Source organism: Humulus lupulus, chromosome X (assembly GCF_963169125.1).
Source record: "Humulus lupulus chromosome X, drHumLupu1.1, whole genome shotgun sequence".
Lineage (NCBI taxonomy): Eukaryota > Viridiplantae > Streptophyta > Magnoliopsida > Rosales > Cannabaceae > Humulus > Humulus lupulus.
The window spans coordinates 195778300-195802501 of NC_084802.1; the positions used below are offsets into that span (position 1 = coordinate 195778300).

General features: G+C 37.0%; 3 protein-coding genes across 5 annotated transcripts; all 3 read right to left on the reverse strand.

The window, feature by feature from the left end:
* Window positions 1–1091: 1091 nt before the first annotated feature.
* Window positions 1092–2168, reverse strand: LOC133805182 (uncharacterized). The gene is made up of 2 exons (XM_062243293.1): window positions 1607–2168; window positions 1092–1520 (listed from the first exon to the last, which is right to left on the reverse strand). Exons 1-2 carry the CDS (start codon window positions 2087–2089, stop codon window positions 1416–1418), a joined length of 588 nt encoding a protein of 195 aa, XP_062099277.1. The 5' UTR covers window positions 2090–2168; the 3' UTR covers window positions 1092–1415.
* A 4031-nt stretch (window positions 2169–6199) lies between these two features.
* On the reverse strand, window positions 6200–10888 carry LOC133805183 (phosphatidylinositol/phosphatidylcholine transfer protein SFH6-like). Of its 2 annotated transcripts, XM_062243295.1 has the most exons (14): window positions 10595–10886; window positions 9953–10259; window positions 9763–9862; window positions 9356–9622; window positions 9164–9241; window positions 8942–9043; window positions 8801–8850; window positions 8603–8702; window positions 8399–8497; window positions 8168–8281; window positions 7921–8050; window positions 6876–7276; window positions 6637–6711; window positions 6200–6552 (listed from the first exon to the last, which is right to left on the reverse strand). In XM_062243295.1, the coding sequence occupies exons 1-14, from the start codon at window positions 10626–10628 to the stop codon at window positions 6532–6534; spliced, it is 1878 nt and encodes a 625-aa protein (XP_062099279.1). In that variant the 5' UTR covers window positions 10629–10886; the 3' UTR covers window positions 6200–6531. The 2 variants fall into 2 exon arrangements, with proteins under 2 accessions (XP_062099279.1, XP_062099278.1); XM_062243294.1 differs by having other exon boundaries at window positions 9763–10259; window positions 10595–10888.
* A 3784-nt stretch (window positions 10889–14672) lies between these two features.
* On the reverse strand, window positions 14673–19105 carry LOC133807362 (bifunctional nuclease 2-like). Of its 2 annotated transcripts, none has more exons than XM_062245629.1 (11): window positions 18768–19105; window positions 18138–18450; window positions 17739–17909; window positions 17560–17609; window positions 17351–17407; window positions 17183–17248; window positions 16796–16870; window positions 16258–16376; window positions 15500–15591; window positions 15048–15103; window positions 14673–14961 (listed from the first exon to the last, which is right to left on the reverse strand). In XM_062245629.1, exons 2-10 carry the CDS (start codon window positions 18439–18441, stop codon window positions 15051–15053), a joined length of 987 nt encoding a protein of 328 aa, XP_062101613.1. In that variant the 5' UTR covers window positions 18442–18450; window positions 18768–19105; the 3' UTR covers window positions 14673–14961; window positions 15048–15050. The 2 variants fall into 2 exon arrangements, with proteins under 2 accessions (XP_062101613.1, XP_062101612.1); XM_062245628.1 differs by having other exon boundaries at window positions 18138–18460; window positions 18768–19104.
* Window positions 19106–24202: the final 5097 nt, after the last annotated feature.

The following is a 24202-nucleotide window of genomic DNA, read 5'->3' on the forward strand; positions in this document are numbered from 1 at the left end:
TCTTAGGACCGAACTGGGAAGGACCATACCAGGTCATTGAAGTCATCAAGGAAGGAACTTGTAAGTTAGCTCGACTTGATGGAGGGGCAGTCCCACGGACTTGGAACGCCATCCACTTGAAGAAATATTATCAATGATTCACTTGTAAGGCCTGGAAGGCCACTTTTTATGTATTAATAAAAATCAAGTTTTTCTTTTTTTGCAAGTGTAATCTTAAAGTAACCACGAAAGACCCTTTCCCAGTTACTTGGGGGGCATATGGTACCTGGATATAACCAGGTCTCCTTAACGACTTAGGTGTTGATTCTTATCAATGTATAAGGGTTAACGCGAACTAAGTCCTATCCTGGTTTTAACCGGGTCATAAAACTTAGAAGTTAACGTAAATTTATTGATCGTGGTTCTTCTTAAAGAGCACGAGATATGGATAAAAAGTTGACGCGAACTAAGTTTTCAAAATAAGCTCCTGGTTTTAACCGGGTCATAAAACTTAGAAGTTAACTTAAATTTATTGATCGTGGTTCTTCTTAAAGAGCACGAGATATGGATAAAAAGTTGACGCGAACTAAGTTTTCAAAATAAGCTCCTGGTTTTAACCGGGTCATAAAACTTAGAAGTTAACGTAAATTTATTGATCGTGGTTCTTCTTAAAGAGCACGAGATATGGATAAAAAGTTGACACGAACTAAGTTTTCAAAATAAGCTCCTGGTTTTAACCGGGTCATAAAACTTAGAAGTTAACGTAAATTTATTGATCGTGGTTCTTCTTAAAGAGCACGAGATATGGATAAAAAGTTGACACGAACTAAGTTTTCAAAATAAGCTCCTGGTTTTAACCGGGTCATAAAACTTAGAAGTTAACTTAAATTTATGGATCGTGGTCCTTCTTAAAAGGGCTTGGGATATAAATAACGGTTAACACGAACTAAGTTTATCAAACAAAAAAATATGTGTATTATAGTCGAAAGCATGAAGAAATACACAAGTTAAAATTGCAAGGCAAATTGTCTCGAGAAAAAAATACCTCGTGCTAAAGATTACATAAAATACTTCAAAATAAAGAGAAGAAAAAACGCCCTAAGCCCCGTCGGTCGGCCCCTTGGAGGTCGCGGTCTCATCCTGCTTCGCCGCACCAGAGGCTTCCCCAATCTCCAAAGGCGGCACCTCTTTGTCAAAGCGGGCTTGGAGCTTCACCAACAAGCGCGCCCAGAGACCCGACGGCATGAAGGAGAAGTCAGCCTCCGGGTTGTGGGCCCAGCAACGATAGAACAGTTCCTGCATGGACTGTTTCGAGGTGGCTCGTTCAGCTTTAAGGGCGACCTGGGCGGCCTGGGCCTCGGTCTTCGCTGCCTCGAGGTCAGTTCGCGAGGTGGCAAGGGATGTCTCAAGCTCTTTGACCTTCGAGCGGGTCCTCTCTAACTCGGCCTTCGAGGTCGCCAGCGCATCTTTCGCCACCTGAGCCTCATCTCCTCGAGCTGAGCTCTGGTCCTGGCGATGCCTCGGTGTACGGCAGCAATGCCCTGCGAGAAATGGGAGATAAATCGGCTAAGTGGAAAAATAAGGCGGTGTGTGAGGGGTAAAGCCTTAAAAGAATGGGGCAGCTTACCGTTAGGGTCATGTCCATCGATGACTCTATTACGTGGACCGGGCTCAGTGTCTCAATAGCCCGGAGCTCCTTCTCTTTGAACTTGTAGAAATGTTTGACGGCGTAGCTCGCCGACTCATACACCGTCCCCCTAAAGGCTTCTGGGATCTTCTCCAGATCCTGGGCGTCGACCGTGATGCGTACGCCGGGGGCCACTGCAGCCGGGGTCACGACCTCCGTTCCCACGTCCTGGGCGGCTGATGGAGATCGCTGGGTCGGCGGGGGCATGTGTCCTGCTCCGCCAACAAGAAGAATTGCCCCCTCGACTTGGGATGGTGGGGTTTTTTCCTTCTCCTTTGCCGGAGATTTGGTGGAGCCCCCAGCCGTGCTTTTGGACCCTCGGAGCCTTTTCAATCTTGGCCCTGTTGGGGGACTCCCCCCGAAGTCTATGTCCCGCAGACTATCCTCGGGCTGAGACATCTCTTCTGCGAAAACAAAAAGCATGGTTATTACAAGTTAGCAATCAGGCAGAAATAAAAGCAAAAGGTTAAAGGCAAAAAGTATATGAATACTAAAGGAGCCCTACCCCCCAAGCTGGAAGAACCTAAGACGATTATTTCCCGAACAGGCGCAAGTTCTGGGTCCGGTTCTGACTCGGGACTAGACTCTTCTACATACTGCCTAAGCCCCGGAGCATAGATACCTCTCTGGAGTGATGGCCATGTGCGTAAATTGGTCCCATACTCCTAAAAAATGATCGACCTAAAAGCTAGGGTGTTATCTACTACTATGGTACCCCTGGGCCGGCTATCTTGGTGATCCAGCACGAGCCGGTCAACACAATGGAGCAGGAGTGTGTTCAGGTCCGGGTTCCTTCGGTGACGATGGACGATCTGCCTAGGATTGAACCTAACCAGCCGGGGGTCCGCAGTGGCCCTATCTACATTCCTAAGCAAGAAAGGGTTACCTTGGCCGGAAGGACCCGCGGCTGTTCCGGATTGGATCCTCTCCTCGTCCATCCCCTGGGCGACCTCCAAGTTCCTCTTCCTATTCCTCACGAGCGGAACTTCAGCCGCTTCGTCCTCCTCTTCCGCGACCTCCTCCACGGTGATAGGTCTGTTTGCGCGAGCTGGGGGCGGCCCCCGGGGCCTCTTCAGGTTCAGAGTCTGATTCGGAAAAATCAGTTTGCAGAACACCATCGTCTCGTCCGTCACGAGCACGCGATAGTCCTTTTCACTGGGGGGCAAGCCCGCCAGTGTTTCATATTGACCCCCGAGGGTCGCAGACTTCTCGGTCCTCGCGTAGATGGCTGCAAGATTGGGCTGGAATCAGAATGGAATACGGGAGGAGCTAAAATTAAACAACACTTAAAAGGCGAGCTAAGGTCAGGGTTCACTTACGAGGACGGTTGAAGTAGTGGTGCTCACAGTTCCGGAACCCAGTTGACATGAAGAACTGGTCCTTGAAGTCATTTGGATGGCTTGGCAGCTCGATGACCGCCGCCGTATTAGGGAAACAGGTTAAATAGTAAAACCCATCACCTCGCCCCCACTGATCCGGGCTGGCTTTGAGGCAAAAGAAATATAAAATATCAGCAGGAGTAGGGACCTCCCACTCCTGCTTCTTGAATAAGTACCTCAACCCTGCCAACAGACAGTAGGAGTTGGGGGGGAGCAGAAATGGGGCCAACCCCACATGATTCAGGAAATCAACGAAGTACTGATCCAGGGGGAGGAAGGCCCCTGCCTTGAAGTGTTCACCACTCCAGGCCGCAAACGATTCGTCTAGCTATAACTGGGCATCACCACTCCAGGTCGGGCTATAACTGAGACTTTCCCCAGTGGGATCTTATGGGTGAGGAAGAGTTTGTTGATCTTCACCTGATCGGTTACCTTTGAGACGATTCTCTCCGCCTCAAAGAATGCGTCGGGGGCCACCTCGACTTGTTTCTCCACGACCGGCCCAAAGTGGGGGATCGGCGAGCTGGGCATCACCGCCTTTCCCTTCTCCTGCCGGGAGGCCGAGCTTCCAACGTTCTTCTGAGGGAGGTTCTTTTTTGGAGCCATCTGGTCGCCTAGTGAACACAAGAAAACATTTTAGAAAAGGCGACCCAAGCAGGAGGAAGAATAATTATTATTTGCACAAGCTGAGGAAAGCCCAGCTCGTGGGAAGTGGAACCACGCGGTTCAGTGAACACGCGCGTATACTCCCAACAGATCCCAGATTACTCGGAATTCGCGTGTCAGGAGGTTCAGAGTAAAATTTTCCTTGGGAGGAAAGTTTCAGTAGGCAGGAATTGCAAAACCGCCCATGAGGCGTGTTCCTTAAGCTACCCGGTTTTGCACCCAAAATTCCCAAAACTCCTACCCAGAAAATGTCCCAGAAAAATCATCCTGAAACCCAGGCTCTAAGGCGATTTCCTACAACAAGTATGTCCTAGCCTAAAGAGGGCTGTCACCCTCCATATCCACGCAACCCAGAAAACCCTTGCATGCGGCTACAGTAAATTTTTTTTACCTAAGCTACAGTAGCATGTTTTCAAAGTGAACAGGGTCAAGAAACTTACAGTATATGGCTAGAAGGTTGAAGAGAATGCTGCGTTGATAGGAGCTTCGTCGGTGAAATGGCTTCCAAAGCTTCGGAGAAACTCGTGCGCCTAAGCTTCTTGAACAATGAAAATGGCAGCAACGAAGGCGAGGGTTTCGTTTTTCTGAAAGTTAGAGAGGGAAGAAGGAAAGAAATCTGGGAAATTTTGAATGAAGGGGTGGCCCGTGCGTAGGGTGGCCACCCCCTTTTTATATACGTGAAGGATCACGTGTAGAAGGCTCTTGGATGACCCTAGTGAGGGATCCGAGGCCTTCCACTCGAAATACGAAACGATGGCTGGGCTTAGACTAGGCCATTAAATGCGGTTATCGTAAAACGTACTGTCACCACCCACGGCGTTCCACGTATCAGACGCCTGCACAAAAAGTGGAATGTGAAGGGTTGTGGGGAAGTCTAAAAGCCCCTACTGTGGTCTTCTATATATGATGTCATATACCACGAGCAGGAGCTTGGGGGCAGATGTACGCCCTGGTTTTCCCACGGGCTGATTAGCAGGTTGAGCCTCGGACTAATCAAGGTTAGTCCGTAAATTTCCCCAGGTCGGAGATCCTGTTTTCCAGGTCGTACCCCCTTAGCTCGAGGTATCCTCAAGAACTCGCCAAGGCTGCCCAAGACTGGGGGAAGGAGTCCTTGAGGCCGAAGGTCGGGTCAGGGAAGCAGCTCGTGGTACGAGCTGCTTCTCATAGATCTCTGACCATTTGTAAAGTCAACACACGCAAGATAAACGTGCCTATATCTGACATCACGTGTCCGATATCTCCCTGACTTCTCGGACACGCAGCAGGAACGTGCGTGTTCAGACACCTACGACTGGGTTGGGCCGTGCGGCCCATTATCTCCTTATCTATTGATTTGACCATACTTATGTGTCAGGTTTAGGAATTAATCATGAGTGTCACAGAGTTGATATGACAAATAATAAGGTCACGGGATGACCTCCTTACCAACTTCCAGGTGCCTTCTCCTATAAATATAGAGACCCTGGGAGTTGATAAGGGTTGGAAAAAATAGTCTCAGAAGAGATATACACTTTGTAACCAAAAATCCAGAATATATCAATAATATTGACTAGTGGAGTAGAAGGATTTTAACCTTTGAACCACTTAAAAATGTGTCTTGAGTCACCTAGTTCATTCTCTAAGATTTCATCTGTGACGGTTCTACTTTCAGCACTAATCCCTTTCTCTTCTTCTCTTAATTACCTGTTGGCGAAGAACCGCGTCAACATCACGTTTACTTAATTTTATTTAAAAAATTTATTAATTTATATTTATTATATTTTTTCGTTGTTATATAAATTTTAAATAAATAAATAATAGTGTATATTATAAAAGAATGACATAAACATATTTAAAAAATTAAACCAAATTAAATACACATTTTTTATTTATAAAAATATGGTTCATTCTAGTTTTAAAATTAAATATTTTATTTCAAATTTTCTTTTAGAACAAATATCTACGAATTTCAATATAATAAAATATTAAAAAATACTACATTAAAACTATGAATTTAAAAAATTTATTTAATTAAATTTTAATTATTTAATTTAAAAAAATTTAAAGCCAACAAAAATTATATATAAATATATATTATTTAATTAATAATTAGAGCAATTAAAATATGTAATTTTTTTTATTAAAAAACTAAATGAAAAAATAAAAATAAAAATATTTATGTCTTATTTCACTATTATATATATGTTTACATAAATAAAATATGTTAAATGATAAAATAAATAATTATTAAAATAAAAAATGGATTATAGTTTTAAAAACATAATTAATAAAGTAATTTTAATATTTTAATATAAAATTTTAAAATATGTGATAAGAAATTATTATGACTCATGTATTACTTATTATTTTATTTTTCACTTTATTTACCTTATTTAAATAATTTTATTACTTTTTAATTTTTTAATATATTTAAGATATCTTTAAAACTAAAAATGTTAAAAAATTAAAAGTAAAAAAGTGTTAAATATATAATAAAAAAAAAAAAAAATCCGTTAAACTAACATTCACATTTATAATATATAAAGATTCACATCCATAAATATTATCTTTTTCTAATTACCGATAAAAAATATTACAGAGCCTTTATGGAGATTCAGAAAAATGAGAGCAACGAAGTTTCGTGCCCCTTGCTAGCATAATTCCATTCCATTGCTTGCAAAGTAGGAGGAAAGGGCAGGAGCCTTTATTTAGGAGGAGAAGGACAACATCTCTTCAATTCACTATATACGCACGCATCTGAAATATACAAGCATATCGTGTACCAAAAACCATCAGTATATTTACCATAAGATTTCTTCTAATGCTGTACACCAATACTCTTTACCAGCACCACTTCTTTTTCTGCGGAAAGCATGCCATATGAGATCGTTAGTCACATTCTCACATATAATAAATCAAATTAATGCCGCATTATCTTCAACTTACCCGAAGTTTTGCCTGTTCTCGTTTATCTATATATTCAAGTAGTTCATCCTGCTTCATTAGAGCGTCATGTAAAGCCTAACACATCATGAAAAGCAAATAATCAACATTTGAATTTGCAAAACAGTTGACGCACCAACGAAATTTCGCAGATGCATCATGCTTATTGCCAGAACAATTGCTTGCCATTTGGTACATTGTTACCGTCAGATAAAGAGTACTATGAGATGTGAGGGAATAACCTTTTTTGTAGCAATCAACTCTGCTTCTAAAGCATCCACACGATAAACAGCAGCATTGAGCAGCTCTTCTTTCTCACAAGGCATTTCAAATGGCTTTGCTTGTAGCATATTCACCTTTTCTTCAAGCTCACCTAGCTTTTTCAAAGCACACGAAAGAAGGTCTGCCTTTGTAAACCCTGGAGCCGGTGAAGGGGGCCGGAACTCCTCTGGAACTGATTCAGCAGTCATCTCAGAAACGTTGTTGCCAGAAACAGAAAGAGGGTAGTGAAATTTATTAGTAACCCGGCATGCAACTGATCGGATGAGAGTAATGAGAGTAACAAAGATGGTCAAGAGCACAGCCCAATACTGAGCAAAGAATCCTTTTGTAGCTTCTTCTACACTTGAAACAGAAGGTGGCCCTGTAGCGGATTCCAAAAGATCAGATTGCTCATCAGACTATAACAACTAAAAAATATATTATTCTCCATGATGTTGAGCTATAACCTAAGATAGCCCAAAGCTCATTTACAGTCCTGGGGGTTTTCGCTAATATTTGTACTCAAAAGTACAAAAGAAAATAATAAATTGGGTTTGACCTTGTCATGGTGCCTTGATATTAAAAGAATACTCCTTACTACAACTTCTGCGTTCAACTATGATTATATTTGTTCATATTGGATGAGAAAACTAAATGCTTCTGAAATTTGAAGAAAAACACTTGACAATAAATGTTTCTGCGTTTAACTATGATATTCATCTAGTTTTCTACCTACTGCTCCTCCTCTATGATTCAGAAAGGTCTTGACTTGACAGGCCATTTATAGCCTGATTAGTAAAACAAAATTAAGTAGCTTTGTTTGGCCAATTGTTTTTGAGAAAAAAATTATAAATGATTTTTAAAGGAAAAAAAAGGAGTAGACCCGCCAATATCCCTTGCCCTCCACAATGCCACCAGAGCGTCTCTCCATTTTCTTTCTCAATTAATTCATGTGTTAAAATTAATTCATAATTGAAAATAAAACATGTGAAAATTTCCAATCAAAATCCACTTAAACATTCTCACCTCCCGAAACAGAAGGATTTTGATGGGAATTGCGTTTTTCCCAGCCAATGACAGCCTTATCAACCATGGGAACATATTCATCATACTCGGAGATTTCACCAGTGTTGCTTGCCTTAGCAGTGACTCTAGCCTAAACAAACATAAATCAGACTGAGTAAAGTTAGTGAAATACCCAAAAAAAGAATTGGTCTGCATGCTGAAGAATGCTTTATTTTGATCATCGTGATCATAAATCAGTAGCACTTACTTCTTCACATACAGGAGTCAGCTTAGGTTGTAAATAGTTTTTATTTAATTTAGGCGACGCCATTTCTTCCACTTCAGATCCTGACTCTGCAGCAGATGTATCACTACTTCGTATCTGAATCCACAAAGAAAAAGGTGGCATTGATGTAAAGTGTAATTAAGTTAACAAAAATAACATGAACAAAACATAAACATCACAGTATGGACAGTAAGATGATCTTGCAGACAATACCATTGAAATTCGAGACTTATCACAAGAAACCACTCTCCCCTCACTGTTTGAAACGGTTACTATCTGTCTAAAACACTGTGCTTCACCACTGATTACCACCTGCAAGAAAACAAGTATTTCATTTGAGCCCTGTAAAATAACACATTTTCAAAAAGTGAAAGATTAAAAAATCACGAAAAAATTGGAAAAAACAAAAAACAAAACCTTTAATATACTAGGATCATTCCATGGTCCCTTATCAGACCTCATACAACCCCCTTGATCAGCACAGTTACAGGTTCCTCCCAGAAACTCTGGCAACTCACTAGAAACAGTGCAGAGATAGCAAAAGAAAAAGAACTCAACAGTTAGCAGAAGTTAAATAGAACTAACCAGCATATATACAAGGAAAAGGCTAATTACCTTGCATCAACTATTTCAAGCAATTTGCTCTGGTACTTATTACCAAGAACCTGGGGAAAATTCAATACCAGTTAATCATCAGTTGACAATGAGTCTGCACTAGAAAACTATTCAAGGAAAGCAAAATGTATTGAAACATACATGAATCTTGGTAGTTGTTTTTGGGTCAAGAAACGTTTTAACTGTACTCCATAGCAGCTTAAAACCGGGACCAGCATTAATTATAAACATCCGGCAAAGCGTCTGCACCATCACATTAGAGGGCAAGCCATTAACTTTAGACCCTAAACGTTAATGAAAACATTGCAAAAATTACCAACACCAGAAATTAGATGAGAATGTTAAATATGAAAACCAAGTCACCTCAGGGTAGTTGTCATTATCAATTTTCTGCAAGCGCGTGATGAGCTCTCGTGCTGACTTGGTTAGGTTTTTAAAACCCTAAAAAGTAGAATAATTTGAAATTGGGATGAAAAACATAGGATACTCTCTAATGCCAAAAAAAAAAAGCAGGTACCTGAACATGAATAAATAATTCAAAGTTAACAGACATACTACGCCGTGAACATCCAATATTGTTGTACTTGAATCTATGTGTCTCTTAGCGGCAACAGAACATGCTGGAAACTTAATGGCAAAACTCTTTTCAAACTCCTGCACATGGTATCTTATATACCTATCCATAGTAGTCACCGACATAAGCTTGTTGGCATCAACTTTTCCCAATCTTTCAATGTAAACAGGTCTTCCTTCTTTGTCCACACCATGATAACCCTGAGGGTAGTAGTTCATAACTTCATTCCGCTCATTGAACTCAAAGTCCTGAAGATAATAGTAACAATTAAACACTTTATTTACATTCATATTCTTTGTAATTCAAACAACAGCATTTTAACATCAATGTATCCAGACTTAAAGTTGTTATTCCAAAAAAATAAATACGACCATCAGACGAACATTACCTCCAAAATTGTGTCCGTGCCAAAGTCCTTCCTCCAATGGATCATGTTGGTCCACATTAGTTTGGCTTTATCGATATCAAACTTCCTTGCTTTCAAGAATCTGCAATGAAAACAACAGGAGAATGAAATCACAGAAAGCAGCAGCACAATTGAAACAATTGTATGTGTGGAAATGAAGAAAAAAAGGCACCTCAACAACATATGATATTCATCGTATCTTGGAGGTAGCAACTCCTCCAAGATGAGTGCTTGTCGAAATGCGTCCACAGCCTGCAACTCTTCGAAATCACGAACATCCTCGATGGAAAGAGAATTAGTCCTGATCCCACTCCCACTCCCACTTTTCCTTCTCTTTCTCTTAAGAGAATGTCTAAATTTACTAGACGCATTAATTGCTTTCTTTTTAAGGCTCCCAATTCTCGTCCTCTTGTCATCTTCCGAAATTTCAAAATCTGATTTCCTTTCCTTCCTTTCATCATGCCCAGAACCATCAAAGCCTAAGCAAACAAATATTTGTTCTCTCTCAGAATATGTAATAAATAATAGGGTAATAAAGATAACATCAGCTGCACTATTATCACAATAAACAAATTTTCTATAATTGGAAAGAGCAAAAAAAATCACAGCTTTACGAGTCTACTAGCCGTACACTCAGGGTACAATACAGGCCGTAATAAAATTGGCTTACCCAAAAAAAAAAATACGAATTTAAAGCAAATCAATAATCAATTGTCCCAATTCAATAGTTCAAAAAAATCAGAACCCTAAAACTTCATCGATCAAAAAAAAAGAAGACGAAGAAGAAGAAATAGAGAGAAAAGATGCAACTCACAAGGGAGAGCGAATCTATCAAGCGGGCCGGACATGGTAAAGGTTGCTCCGGAAGATGAGGATTGGAGTCGACTGAGAAAGAGAGCCTATAAAAAAGTTAGGATTCGAATAGTATTAGTTTGTCGAAATTGGATATTTTTATTATTATTATTAGGGTTGTGCGGTCAGAGTTCCATTCAATCAACAGTTAGCAATTTTTGGATTCAAAAATTAATGTTCAATTATGTCATTAACTAGTGTTGGGTTGGATTGGATTGGGTGAAGAAGCCAAGGGACCGATAGTGAGACCCAAAGCGAATGAGTTAAAGAAGAAGAAGAAGAAGAAAGAAATGAGGGTGTGGTGTATACTCCTTCTCCTACAACAGACTTGCCACGTGGAGATAAGGCGCGTCTTGGCGGGAATTTGCCGACGTTAGTTGACTTTTCATTATTATTTGATTTCTTTTTCATTTTTAAGCAGCGTAATGGCGTTTGGAGGTATAAAGTAAACCATTTTATTAAATTGACAATTATGTTATCCTTGTTGTTAGCTTCTCAAATCCTATCATTGACTATTATTATGCTTGTTTTTAATCTTTTCTTTTATATTTTTGGGATATTTGTCACATAAGTACCCAAAGTTTGAGTTTTGTATCGGATATAGATTCAATTTTTTTTTAGAGGGGAAAGTATCCAAAATCACTAAGAGAGTAATTCTATCAGTCTTTATCCGTTTAGTTCTGTTTGGTGATGATTGGATCAACACGTGTCATGTCTTTATTAGTACATCTAATAATTTTTTTTAAAAAAATTTATTTTAATTGATTTTAAAATTAAAATTTAATAAAATTATATAAGAATACATTTTTAAGAAAAATATTAAATCTTATTTAATTTAAAATCTTTACTAATTAAAGTTAAATTAAACTAAAACAAACAAAAATAAAACTTTACTTTCCATCATCATCAACAACAATCAAACCATTAACCATCCAAAATTCTTCAAGAACACATTACAAAATACCCAAATTAAATACAAACCTAAAAATTTCAATTCCCAAATCAAATGTAAACCTAAAATTTTTTATACCAAAATACATCCTTGGTCAATCAATACCCAAATTAGTCAACAAATGAGTTCAATATCTAAATAAAATACAAACCCATTACTCAGAAATATCATCACCACCATCAACATCATTAATACAAATCCTAACCCCAACCCCAAATTTCAAGAAGAATAAGAGGAAAGGGCTTTCGAGGAAGAAGAGCAAGAATCACAAAAGCCAAAAACCACATCGCAGGTCCCCACCTCGCCTTTGTCGTAGCCTAGCCATCTTTGAAACTTGCCTTCGTCGCAGCTCCCCACCTCTGCCAGTCATCGACCATGGCCATCTGTGAGAGGTGCGATTGCACTCCCTAGGGTCGGTTGGGCTGGTAAAAGAAAAGGGGGAAGAAGAAAGATACGAGAAAGAGAGGGAGGGAGAATAAAAAAGATTTTTAATTAATAGTATAGTTATTTTATTTGGTTTTTAGGTTTTTGTTTTGTTTTAATTTAAATTTATAACTTTTAATAAATTAAAATGTATTTTTTTAATTTATTTTCTATTTAAAATTATTTAAAATATGTTTTTTAGATATCTATGAGTTGGACTAATAAGGACATGATACATGTTAGTCCAATCATTACCAAACGGAACTAAACTAATGAAGACTGACGGAATTACTCTTTTAGTTACTTTAGGTACTTTCTCTACTAAAAAAAAAATTAAGTCTATACTGGATAAATACTCAAAATTTTAATTACTTATACCGCAAATATATTTTTATCTTTTTATAAAAATGCAAATAATTTGAAATGATAGGATATGATTTATGGATGATAGGATATCATTTCGTAAACTTCATTAATTGTGCCCGACGTAAGGAATAGGACATTTTACACAAAGTGTGATACATTTATGGATGCAAACACGCAATCATTAGCTGGAATCTTGTCCACCCAATCAAATCATACAAAGATGTCACTTATTTGATAAGGAAAAAACAAATGTTTGGTAATATTGCTCATAGAACAAAACAAGAAATTACGGGGATCGACTAGGTTAAAATAACAATAAAATACTACTATCTTCACAAGGGAGAGTTAAAACCAAACAACATTTAAATACAAAATAAGAATTAAGAATACAACATAAGAGAAGAATGAAGTTTAGAAACTCAACCGCAAAATACAAATAAGATAACACAATAGAGAAAGTAGGAGAGAAGAAGAAAAATAACTCCAAGGCTGGAACAAGTCTCAAAAGAATTTGTACAAAAAGTTATTTCCACCTTATGCCTGAATCTTGAATTTTAGGAGAGAAAAACAAAAAAAGAATTCCTAAAAATTTCGTTGCTCTCTTTCTTATTTGAATTCAAACAAAAATTAAGAAATTTCTTCTTAAATAAAATAAAACTTAATTGCAGTATAATTTTATAATACCTACAACAACTATTTATATATTTTAAACAAAAATATTTGAACAAGTCTATTACAAAATTTTAGGAAACTATTTTCATCCATTATTTCCCTACTCTTTTCTCTTACAAAATTTTTTATTTTGAAACTCTTAATAAATGTTTTTGAGATTAAACAAGCCTTGTTACACTCAATCTAATGCTCTAAAGAATAAGTATATAAAGTACTCACATGAATAAATCAACTATTTTTTATAATACAATTCACACTTATTTAAATTTGAAATTATCCACCAACTTCTTGATTGTTACAAGATTTTAATTAGGAGTTTATGGGCAAAAAGAGAAAATTTGTGCGTTATAAGAACTGTTAAAGCCGAGCAAAATGTTACAAAATAACTCCAAAATGGAGTTGTTATGTACGTCGCTTAGTACCAAATGACACGTCACTTAGTGATATTTCTATGACGACACATCGCCACACAAATATGTACGTTGCCTGGCACCAAGTGACACATTGTCTAGTGGTGGGAAACACGCTGCCTAAGGGAAACTATCAAATAAATGCTTTCGGGATTAAACAAGCCTTACCGCACTCAATCTAGTGCCCTAAACGATAAATATGTGAAGTACTTGTGTTGCCTAGTGGTGGGAAACACGTTGCCTAAGGGAACTCTAAATAAATGCGTTCATGATTAAACAAGCCTTATCACACTCAATCTAATGTTCTAAAGAATAAGTATGTAAAATACTCGCATGAATAATGTGGTTGATATTTTTAGAGTTATCATCCACCAACTGCTACTATTACAATATTTTAACTAGGACCTTATAAGAACTATTAAAGTCAAGCAAAATGTTACAAAACAGATGCAAAATGGAGTTGTTATGTACATCGCCTAGCATCAGGTGACACGTTGCTTGATGGTATTTCTATGACGACGCATCACCACACAACTATGCATGTCACCTAGCACCAAATGAAACACATTGCCTAATGAAAATTGTTAAATAAATGCTTTCAGGATTAAACAAAGTTATTACACTAAATCTAGTGCTATAAAGAATAAGTATGCAAAGTACTCACTGGAATAAATTGATCATTCAAACACTCCTTTGAATTTGAATCATCCACTAACCCGTTGACTATTACAAGATTTTATTAGGCGTTTAAAGACAGAAAAAATTCAGAAATTATAAGAATTGTTAAAGCCGAGCAAAATGTTACAAAACAGCTTCAAAATGAAGTTGTTATGTACATCGCCTAACATCAAGTGACTTGTCGCTTGGTGGTATTTCTATGGCGACACAATTCTGTACATCACCTACCACCAGGTGGCACGTAGTGGTGTTTCTATGGCAACGCAATCGCAAAGCGTTGCCACTTTCCCTAAGTAGCTCTCCTCTTTTGGCATTTTAAATTGCCAAAATGTCCTAAACACACTATAGGTCCTAAATGATATAATTTATATACATTATTAATTATAAAATATGATGTACGACAGCTATATCCATATTAGTTAAATTTGTTTCAAAATCAAATCAAATGGGTAACTCATCTACATATAAGTGTAAGTTACCAGATTTGTTGGGAATGGTTAGGAGAGTCGATAATTAGTCTGGTATTAGCACAATTAAGGTTTTGGTGGCAACCGCAAGAAACCACGATTTATTGCCATAGATTGTACAACAAGCATTCGGATAACCAACTTAACAATCAGCGAAGTGTTTCACTTGTTATTAACCTTACAGTGGCAGTAAAGTTCCTCTATACTTGCATATAATACATACACATATATATAATATAATATAAATATTCACAAGTTTCTAAATACATATGTAGCAGTGGGAAACGGCACTATTGATCCCCCAACACGGCCCGGCCAACTCTGAACAATTGTCTATGTACAATATAATCTTCGAGCACGGCTTAAAGAAAAGTAAAAAAAATCACTTGGTTAACTTGTAATGACTGAAGAGTAAACTTGATTATAGGAGACACATGATATTTTTACCTGTCATGCCAAGTTCTTTCTAGCACGAAGTTGACTTAGTTTATCCCTCCACTGAGCTGTAGGACAATAGGAGATTCATTACAATTACAATTATATAATATGAAGATTCAACACTACTTTATGAAGTAGGATGATATATAGAGCTTTGATGCATGAGGAAAACTAAATGAAAACATGCAAAAGAACACCGTAGATCGCAGAGTGAAAATTAAGGCCCGCATTGGCTTATAGCTCCATCACCGATTTATATTGTTTTTGGAATCCTACCAAGTAATGTTCTTACATTTTCTACAGCATCTTTATTATTAAACAATGAGTGCATTATCAAGTAGACAAGTAGTAACACCCCAATCATTAATCAATGCAATACCAATCTGAAGGAGAAGACGTCACAAGACTGAAAAAGAACGATACTAGCAGCCTGTTACACTCCCAGAGAAATGAAATCTTACCAGCATCTCTGTATCGCTCCTCAACAGCTGCTACTAGCATATTGCGTACCAGATTAAATTCCTTCGTATCAACGCATGGCTGACCGCTTGGTCTAAAACAATAAATCTTCAAATTAATACTTGTCTATCAACAGAATATGAAAAGAATGCAGTTTCAATCTTTCCTTAGGACATTGAATATTATTATTTATTGAATTAAGCTATTAAGAAAATGTCTAAATTCAACTCAGGTTCTATTTTCAGTTATTAAATTAATATTTAAAACTATGAACTTCAGGACTACACTGAACTGAATGACTGGCATTGCAAGTTCCTGTCCAAGTCATATTGTTTTTGGTGGTATTAGAGGTAAGACTAAAATCATCTTAAAAATAATAAGAATGAAATTTCATAAAAACACACGTACACACTTGCACAATTATGGTAAGGAAATAGAACTTTTGGAGGGTGTTTGGTATGGGATAAAGTAAAAGTGGGAATGGAAATCTAAAATCATTCCTAGGAAGTAAAGTTAATAATTTGTGCGGACCCTACATGTATTTTAAACGTAAAGTAAACTCTTTTGTACACAAGAGTTTAATATTACCTCCATCCTAAGTCCTTCTACACTTTCCAATAAATTCAACTACTCAAAACAAACATCTCCTTAGCATCCAACCATGAACCAGCACAGAAGAGCAAACTAGAATTGTACACACACAATGCATAATTTTATAAAAAAAAGAAGAAAAATAATAGCTAATTTATCTATAACTTACCGATCTAATTCAGCAAATAATAAGCCATCTGAAGCAAGGGTCTGGGTCAAGAGCTTCCCAGATTCAATCACCCTCATTCCATCACTGTATGCCAGGTTCTTGTTGACTTGAATTGGTACCTGTAAATAATATCGGTGAAAATGATATAAGTCCAGCCAATCAGGAACTGCCATTATTAAGTATTTAAGTCCTCGTTCAAATCTTGTAGATTTTAAAGAATCACCACATTAGGAGGCCATGGTCCACAGCCATGTTTGTAGCCTTTAAAAAGAAAGAACTGTAAGTATTTTCATTTCTATTCTTAAACAAGGTTCATCAGGACTCTGCATCAGCACAAGTCTGCATACTACAGGAACAGAGTAACACATCATTGGTTGTGTGGAAAAATCTCATCACCAGATCCCATTTCAATTTAACGTCAACGGCGCTTCAAAAAACAGTGGGTGCATGAAATTGATCTTTTGGAATACAAAATATGCCTTGAAGCATTTTCAAGACTGAGAATACAGGGCAGAAAAGAAAAACATAATCTCAGTACCTTGCATCTCACTGCTATGTTGATAGCATCTGAAGGTCGAAGGTCAAGGCTGATGCACTCCGACTCATCACCCACCTGTAACCACATCAATCAGTGTGAGCAGAAAACTGAATCACCATAAAGGGAGAATCAATACCGCCTTGGGGGGGCAAAACCGCCCTCGGCCCCATTTTCCTTGTCTTTTCCATGCCCCACAACTCGAGTGGAGTCAACTCAAACGATAATTTATTTATTTCCACAAGTGTTTTAATTATTATTTTAAATGAGTTGGCTGCTCTTAACTGGTGGGATTGGAGATTTGAATCCCCTTGAGGGATGAGCGACCGCAAAGGAAGGAAAAAAAAAACAGAGACAGAGTGAGCACAACTGAAACATGAGGGTACATACCTTTGTGAGATATAACTGAGCAAAATATGCTTCATGCACTCTCTTAGTGACTCTAACAAGTTTAACCTGAAATGGCAGAGGAGAGATCATCACAATTCACAACCAATATTTTCAATAGAACGAAGCATGGTCAAACCTTTAGCAGAAGAAATAAGATCAGAACCTTACCTCGTATCCCATTTTGTCAATCATTTCCTTCACCACTTGATAAAGCGTAGGCCTAGCCTGGAAACCAAAAAATAACTTATACTTTCAGCATCGATTTTGAAGAAGAAAATAAATGCAACTGCAAACTAGTTTCCACAGGAGTATCAGTCTTCCAAAACAAACACCACTAATAATTAAAAGATGCAAGATGGATTACAATGCAAACATACAATTTGAACATTACGCACTGCCGCCATGAGCAACACACTAGGCATCTCCACTGCAACCAAAGCAAAACCAATATGTTAACATTTAAACAAAAATTAATAGACAAGGAATTTCATATGAAGTCTACATAAATATTCCTCTTAGAAGGAACTGCAAAGTATTAGGCTGAGAGCAAACATACAAACGATTATTGGAAGAAGAAGACCAGTTCCATCCTCCATCTTCAGCACAATTGCAGGGTGCGGAGCATAATCCGGCAGATGACCACCCTGTGGATTGTTATGGACACACCTCAAATGCCTACCATCCCTCATTTTAATCATGAAACCGTCAACACCACTCTTCACCTCAACTGCATCAAAACAATCATCAATTACTTGCATCAATTGTATGTATGTGTTTATGTGTGAGCGTATGTGTATTTATATATTGGAACACGGTCCGAATGAAAAAGATAACCCAAATAACGAACACTTCAATCTAGAGAAGCAATAACATGATCAGTACAGATCACCCTCATAAATTAACGAAGAAACAAGTAATATGAAATTTAACTTAAAACTACGTATTTCGAACATACCGGCTTCGAGTACGCTGGATTTGACGTAGTCTTCATCGTTTTCATTGAAATTTTCAGCCATGCTACCGTTTCCATTCGACGAAGAACTGAAAGTGCAATTAATTGTCTTGAACTTTCGGGCACCTACTTTGCGAGAAAGATAACCAGCCTGGGTGATGCTACTATTATTGATCCCTTTGAATCCCCACAATTCACTTCTGAGACGGCTACCCTTCACCGGAAAACCCATCGTGGCCAGAGTGTAAAACCCCCCTTGCTTAGCACGAACAGTGGGACAAATAACTGGTCCTTGCAGAGACGCCATCTCCACCTTCTGCAAAAGTCTACAAAAAATCGTCAGTCGGCATCGGTAGCTAAAAAAATATAAATTGGGAGAATTTTTCATTACATATATCGTAATATTATGCTTGATCACCGATAACTGAAATTTAATTGTGAATTTATAATATTACCATCCAGGGAAAATAAATTAATCTCCACTCCATGAATATTAGTTTTTAATGCAGCTCTCTCTCTACGAATCTTTTATTACTATAATTTAGTCATAATCTTTCTTTCTCTTTTTTTCCTTTTTAGGATCATTACTCATGAACCCTAAATCGAACCTCAAAACCCTCAAAAATTCTCTACCTTAGAACAAAGGTCGAGAATCAAAAGCTTTGAATCACCGATCAAAGCCAAGAAAGAAAATATTTTGCTTTATCTTCAGATCACGAATGCGAAGCGAGAAATCCGATAAAGAGGAGTGCGATCAAAGTATCGAATTTTATTACTAAATTTAGAACATGTGAATCAGAGTAAAGAAAACTCTGTGAATCCGACAACTTCGATTGAAAATGGATAGGGTGATGGAGCTGGTAGTAGTAATAGTAGAAGAATAAAAAGAAACCCTAATTTGGATTCGGATATAAATGAAGTGACCCCAAACGAGGATCAAATAGAAGGAACGAGAGAAGTGAGAAGATAAGAGATTCTTCTTTGTGTCTGGGAAAATAAAAAGACATTGAATCCTGCTACTGAATTATTTTCTACTGCAATTACTATTATGCCCTTACCATTCTTTTTTATTTTTTTCTTTTGCCAAAAATATTAAAGTTGTTTGATTGCGATTGGTGATCTGTTTTATTTCTTCATTTTTTAAATAATTAGAATCAGATCTTCTCTGCTTTATAATTACTGTTGGAGAATAGCTAAAGACAATTGTTGTACAACACCATAATTATTAGTATAATTCAATATAACATCCCACGCAAATCATTATAAGATGTTACTTATTTATATTTAATAAATATTATAAAATATAGTTAACTAATTATAAAGTATCACCTTATATCATACAATGGTGTTTGGTACGTGCCAAATAGTAATCTATTTGGATTATTCCAATTTATTTTTTTACTTTTTCGTATAAACTCAGCAATTTGCTATAGGAGACTTTGCTAACTATAAACTTGAATTAAGGATATCTCTTTTACTAATTTACAATATATGTATATAGTTTATAATTATTTGAATTCGAATATCTTACTAAAAAAAACAGAAGAATTAGTATATTTTTTTTTAAATAATTATTATTTTCAATTTATATTAAATTTTAAATATATTAATTAAAAACAATATTTTTCAATTACTGTTATCTATTGGTTTTTTTTATCACAATGTTCCATATTAATCATGCATATATTGTTCTAATTTTAATTCTTTAAAATTAATGATTCAGGTTTTATTCTAAATGTGTTGGAAGTTGAGTGGAATAAGAAATAAAATTTGATTGTTTAAAATTACAAAAACATATATATAATATTTTATAAAAATAAATAATTAAAAAAAGAAAAAAAAGAGGTAATTATTATTAAAAGAGTTAATCTAATAAAGTACATAAGAGTCCAAATGCTTACAACAAATCAATTTCGTATGATCAACAAAGACACATCAAGCATTTTATAATATTCATCATCAAAATAATATCGACCCAAACAATGGTTAAAGACCAATAAATATTCAAAAAGTACAGTTAAAATCATTATTGGAAACTAAAACGAACACACTTCGTGACATTGGATGACGGAACACCACAACAAACCACAGCAGCAATGAGAAGAAAAGGAGCATCCATCAAGGGAACCACAAGCCTTATTGTAATGCTTCAATTTCTCTAATATGCTTTAGTGCCTGGATTAAGGGGCCAAGGGGCCGAGATATGATAATTGAGTTAATTAGGTATTTATGTGTTATAAGTATGTTATTATGTGAATTGTATTATGATATGATTATACTTACATGTTTAAGTGTATTAAATATGCATGTGAACTCGTTTCTTATTAGAATAGCATTTTTGTAATTTTGACTCGCTAAGGGTGTAATTGTAAATATGTGTGATTTATAATCGTGACTACATTATGTGGATATATTTGAGTTACTCAGCATGAGGCGATCCTAGAAGCTAGTTAGCGAAAAAAGTCACAACGGGATAAAATACTCAGCTTGGGGTGAGCTTATAGGTATTTTGGTAATTTTCCACAAATAGAGTAACGGAAATTAATTGATGATTCTTGGTTTGATAGGTTAGTTGGGATTATATGAGATAATTTGATATTAGCATAAATTATGCCAAATGACAATTTTGCTCTTAAGAGTAGCCATTGAGGTAAAAAAGGGCAAGGGGCATTGTGGTCATTTGACCACTTGGGTTACCAATAGGCCACCAGCTAGGCAGTGTGGTTCACTCACGTGCATGCCCTTCTTTTTCTCCCTTGGCGTGTTCATTTGGAAGCCTTGAAGGAGTTCTAATTAAATATCAAACTTGGGAGCAAATTTAGTGAAAGTTGAAGAGGATTCTTGTGAGATAGCAGCTGAGGATCGGGTCTAGAGGCTACTAGGGTCATCATCAACCTCATAGAATTCAAATTCAGAGGCGAGGCTCCTCCTGTTTTGACTTTCAATGGTGTTTTTAGGTTTTTGTGATTTTTGATTCCTAGTTGAGTGTCTATGGGTGTTTGTGATGGTTTAAATAGTGGGTTTTGTTGCTTAGGCCTAGTATAATGTCTCTGTGGTTGGAATCTTGTTAAAAACACATGGTTGGGTCAAATTCAGGGTCTGAATTTGTGGAAAATTGCAGAGTTCGTAATTAGGGAAGAACATCATGTTCTGGGCAGATTTTTAGGTTCTGGCAACCTAGCACGACCGCACTAGGTCGGGGACTGCGCCAGTGTCCCAGGAAGGGCTAAATTGAGTTTCAATTTGGGGGCTTGAGTTATGGGGCACAACCGCGTCAATGGCCTAGAAGTCTCAAATTTTCTGTGGATGCGACCACGCCAAGGGCCCCGAAATGCTGATTTTTAGGGCTGGGCCCAGGGGCTTGGGAATTCGATTTGGGAGCCCGCTTGGAGGCTCGGGGGACATTTTTAGCACCCCGTTAACTTGGAACAATGGTTTTAAGAGTTAGAGTTCAGTTTGGAACTCGAGTTCTAGAGTTAATTCCAGATGAACATATACTTGTGTTGTGACTAGGGTTTCCACCAGGCTCAGGTAAGGGATAGCGCTCGGGGTCGTTTCATTACTCGCACGAGGATCGAGGTAAGAAAATTGCACCCAGCGTGTGAGATTCGTGATTAAGGCTTGGCCCAGTTGTTAAATGTAATACGATTAGGGCTTGGCCCTGTTGTTAAATGTAATACAATTAGGGCTTGGCCCAACTGCTAAATGTAAACATGATTAGGGCTCGGGCCTAGTTAACGAGCATGAATATAAATATGCATGTGTATATCTGTTTAAGTACACTATAATGTGTTGTATTTGTGTGTATGATGAATGTATTATATGGATGATTGTTCCTGACTGGAAAACTTTACTTATAAGTCGAGGATCTGTCGACTGCACTTAACTAAGAGCTCGGCCTATTAGTCGAAGGCATATCTAGATAAAAAGGGGCTCAACTTATAAGTCGATGGCTTACAAAGCTCAATTTATAAGTCGAGGGTTTACAAGACTCGACTTATAAGTTGTGTTCGGCACCATGCGCGCTGAGCGCAGGCCATTATGGCTAGGCCACCCTGGGAGTGTATTATGCATTTGACAGGCTCGGAAGCCACTTGAATAAATAGAAGCGCGATACGCACTGGTGTGACTCTGTGGTCGCTTACATGTACAATGTGCTTGCTTGGTTTCAGTTATCATTGTTAAGCATGCTGTTATGTTCTGTTGATTATCTGAGTCTGTTAATATATTTTCTTGCCGAGTCTTTTAGCTCAGAGGTGCTATGTGGTGTAGGTAAGGGTAAGGAGAAGCTTGGTCAGCCATGAGTTGGAGAGCATTATAGGCAATGTGTACATATGCAGTCTGCTCGACCGCCACGACCGAGATATCACAGGGGAACTAGGATTGGACCCTGTTTTGCCGCTTAGGTCGGCTTATTTTGTAATCCCTGTGTTGTAAACAATTTTTACACTTGTATTTTGGGATCCTATGTAAAGACTAAAGTTTTATTTTAATGGAAATGTTTATTCCCTAACCAAGATTTTTAATACATGAACCATTAGTTGCTTATTCACATGTTGTAGTCCAAATGACTCGTTTAGGGAGTCCCGTAACAGTCCCTAATTAGCAGGGTGTTACACCTATCAGTAAAATAGTAGGGCAGATGTAGGCTAACACTATTATTTCACAAGCTAAGCACACCAAAAGCCTAAAATTAAAAAAGAACAAAAACACACAAATGAAAACTAAAATAAAATAGATATCCTTTCCACCCCTATCAATGTCTAGCATTCCCGATTTCGACCCACTCATCCTTAGTCCAGAGTTCTTATGGATACGACCCCCTAACCACCTCCCTAGATCCATCGGAGACCCCAAAGCAAAGGATCTGACCCCTCAGCCCAAGACCATCGTCCTTATGGAACTGGCCACAGGAAGAGAGAGTTACCCTACGGATTTGGGCCTTATTCCACAACCCAGATCCCCTTATCGTCGATATTTGATCTCCCCCGCGACCCAGAGCACCTTCCACCGAGTGAGTCGCAGTACAAAGGCAGATAGAGAATGAGAAACCGCTAACCATCACAATACATTTTTCTAGAAATGCCATAGAGGCCAAAGAAGCCAAAGATCAGAGGAGAGAAAGAGATTAACCCATCTCAAAAGAAAATAACACATCACTCAACTTGCCAAGAGTAAGACTGACCCGTGCACAACCATAAGGGTGCTTCGGCCGAGAGGAGAAATATCATAGGTGTGAGGCTCAAGAAAAAAATCAATTGAACCACTTAGTTTGCTTTCCTAGTATAAATATATATATATATATATGAATATATTTTCTTAGAATGGATATTTTCCGTGATAATACAATTTTTTTTACTATTTATCACTTTAATATTTAATTTTTTATGGCAATAATATTTAAAACTAAGATTTTGGTGTGGTTATTAGTACTAACCATTAATTTGCATTGTAAGTATCTACATGTCACATTTCATTGGTCCAAAATCCAAATAATGTTAATTCTTTAAATATTATAAACATTATTTTAAATTTTTAAAAACGATTAAAATCTAATTAAAATTAAATTAAATTATATCAAAACAAAAATGAATAAATCTAACAATTAAATTAGCATTTATATAATTTATTGAAATTTTCAATACTAAACAAAAAAAATCCTATTTCCTTCAAATATAAAAATAAGAAATCATATTTACATTTATCTAATTAAACATATAAAAATATTTCTAAACAAACACAATAATTGAAATTAACACATTAAAAAATGGAGTTCATATTCTTTATATAAATTCATCCAAAAAAAAATCAGATTATATGTCGATTATAATCCAAACTCAACAGTCAACAACCAATCTTCATCCATATTTTATTCAAACACAAATTTACCCGAACACATATTCAACATTTTATACCCGGATATGAAAAAATATTATAAATTAATTCAGCCTCAACAATCACAAATCTTCATCCAAATTTCATTCAAACCTAGATTTACACCTTCAACATATATACCCAAATTATAATAATAATAATAATAATAATAATGAAATCCACACTGGCTTAAA

Bases quoted from the DNA above. Each gene is read 5' to 3' on its own strand.
- LOC133805182 (XM_062243293.1), bottom strand. From the start codon at position 2,089: ATGCTTTTTGTTTTCGCAGAAGAGATGTCTCAGCCCGAGGATAGTCTG. The intron at 1,521-1,606 runs GTAAGCTGCCCC...CATTTCTCGCAG, and splicing joins CGATGGACATGACCCTAACG to GGCATTGCTGCCGTACACCG.
- LOC133805183 (XM_062243294.1), bottom strand. From the start codon at position 10,628: ATGTCCGGCCCGCTTGATAGATTCGCTCTCCCTT. The intron at 9,623-9,762 runs GTAATGTTCGTC...TATTATCTTCAG, and splicing joins GCACGGACACAATTTTGGAG to GACTTTGAGTTCAATGAGCG. The intron at 8,498-8,602 runs GTTTTGTTTTTT...GTTTTCTTGCAG, and splicing joins ATGATCCTAGTATATTAAAG to GTGGTAATCAGTGGTGAAGC.
- LOC133807362 (XM_062245629.1), bottom strand. From the start codon at position 18,441: ATGGCGTCTCTGCAAGGACCAGTTATTTGTCCCACTGTTCGTGCTAAG. The intron at 17,610-17,738 runs GTATGTTTGCTC...CTTTGGTTGCAG, and splicing joins TCTTCTTCCAATAATCGTTT to TGGAGATGCCTAGTGTGTTG. The intron at 16,871-17,182 runs GTATGTACCCTC...ATGTGGTTACAG, and splicing joins CTCAGTTATATCTCACAAAG to GTGGGTGATGAGTCGGAGTG.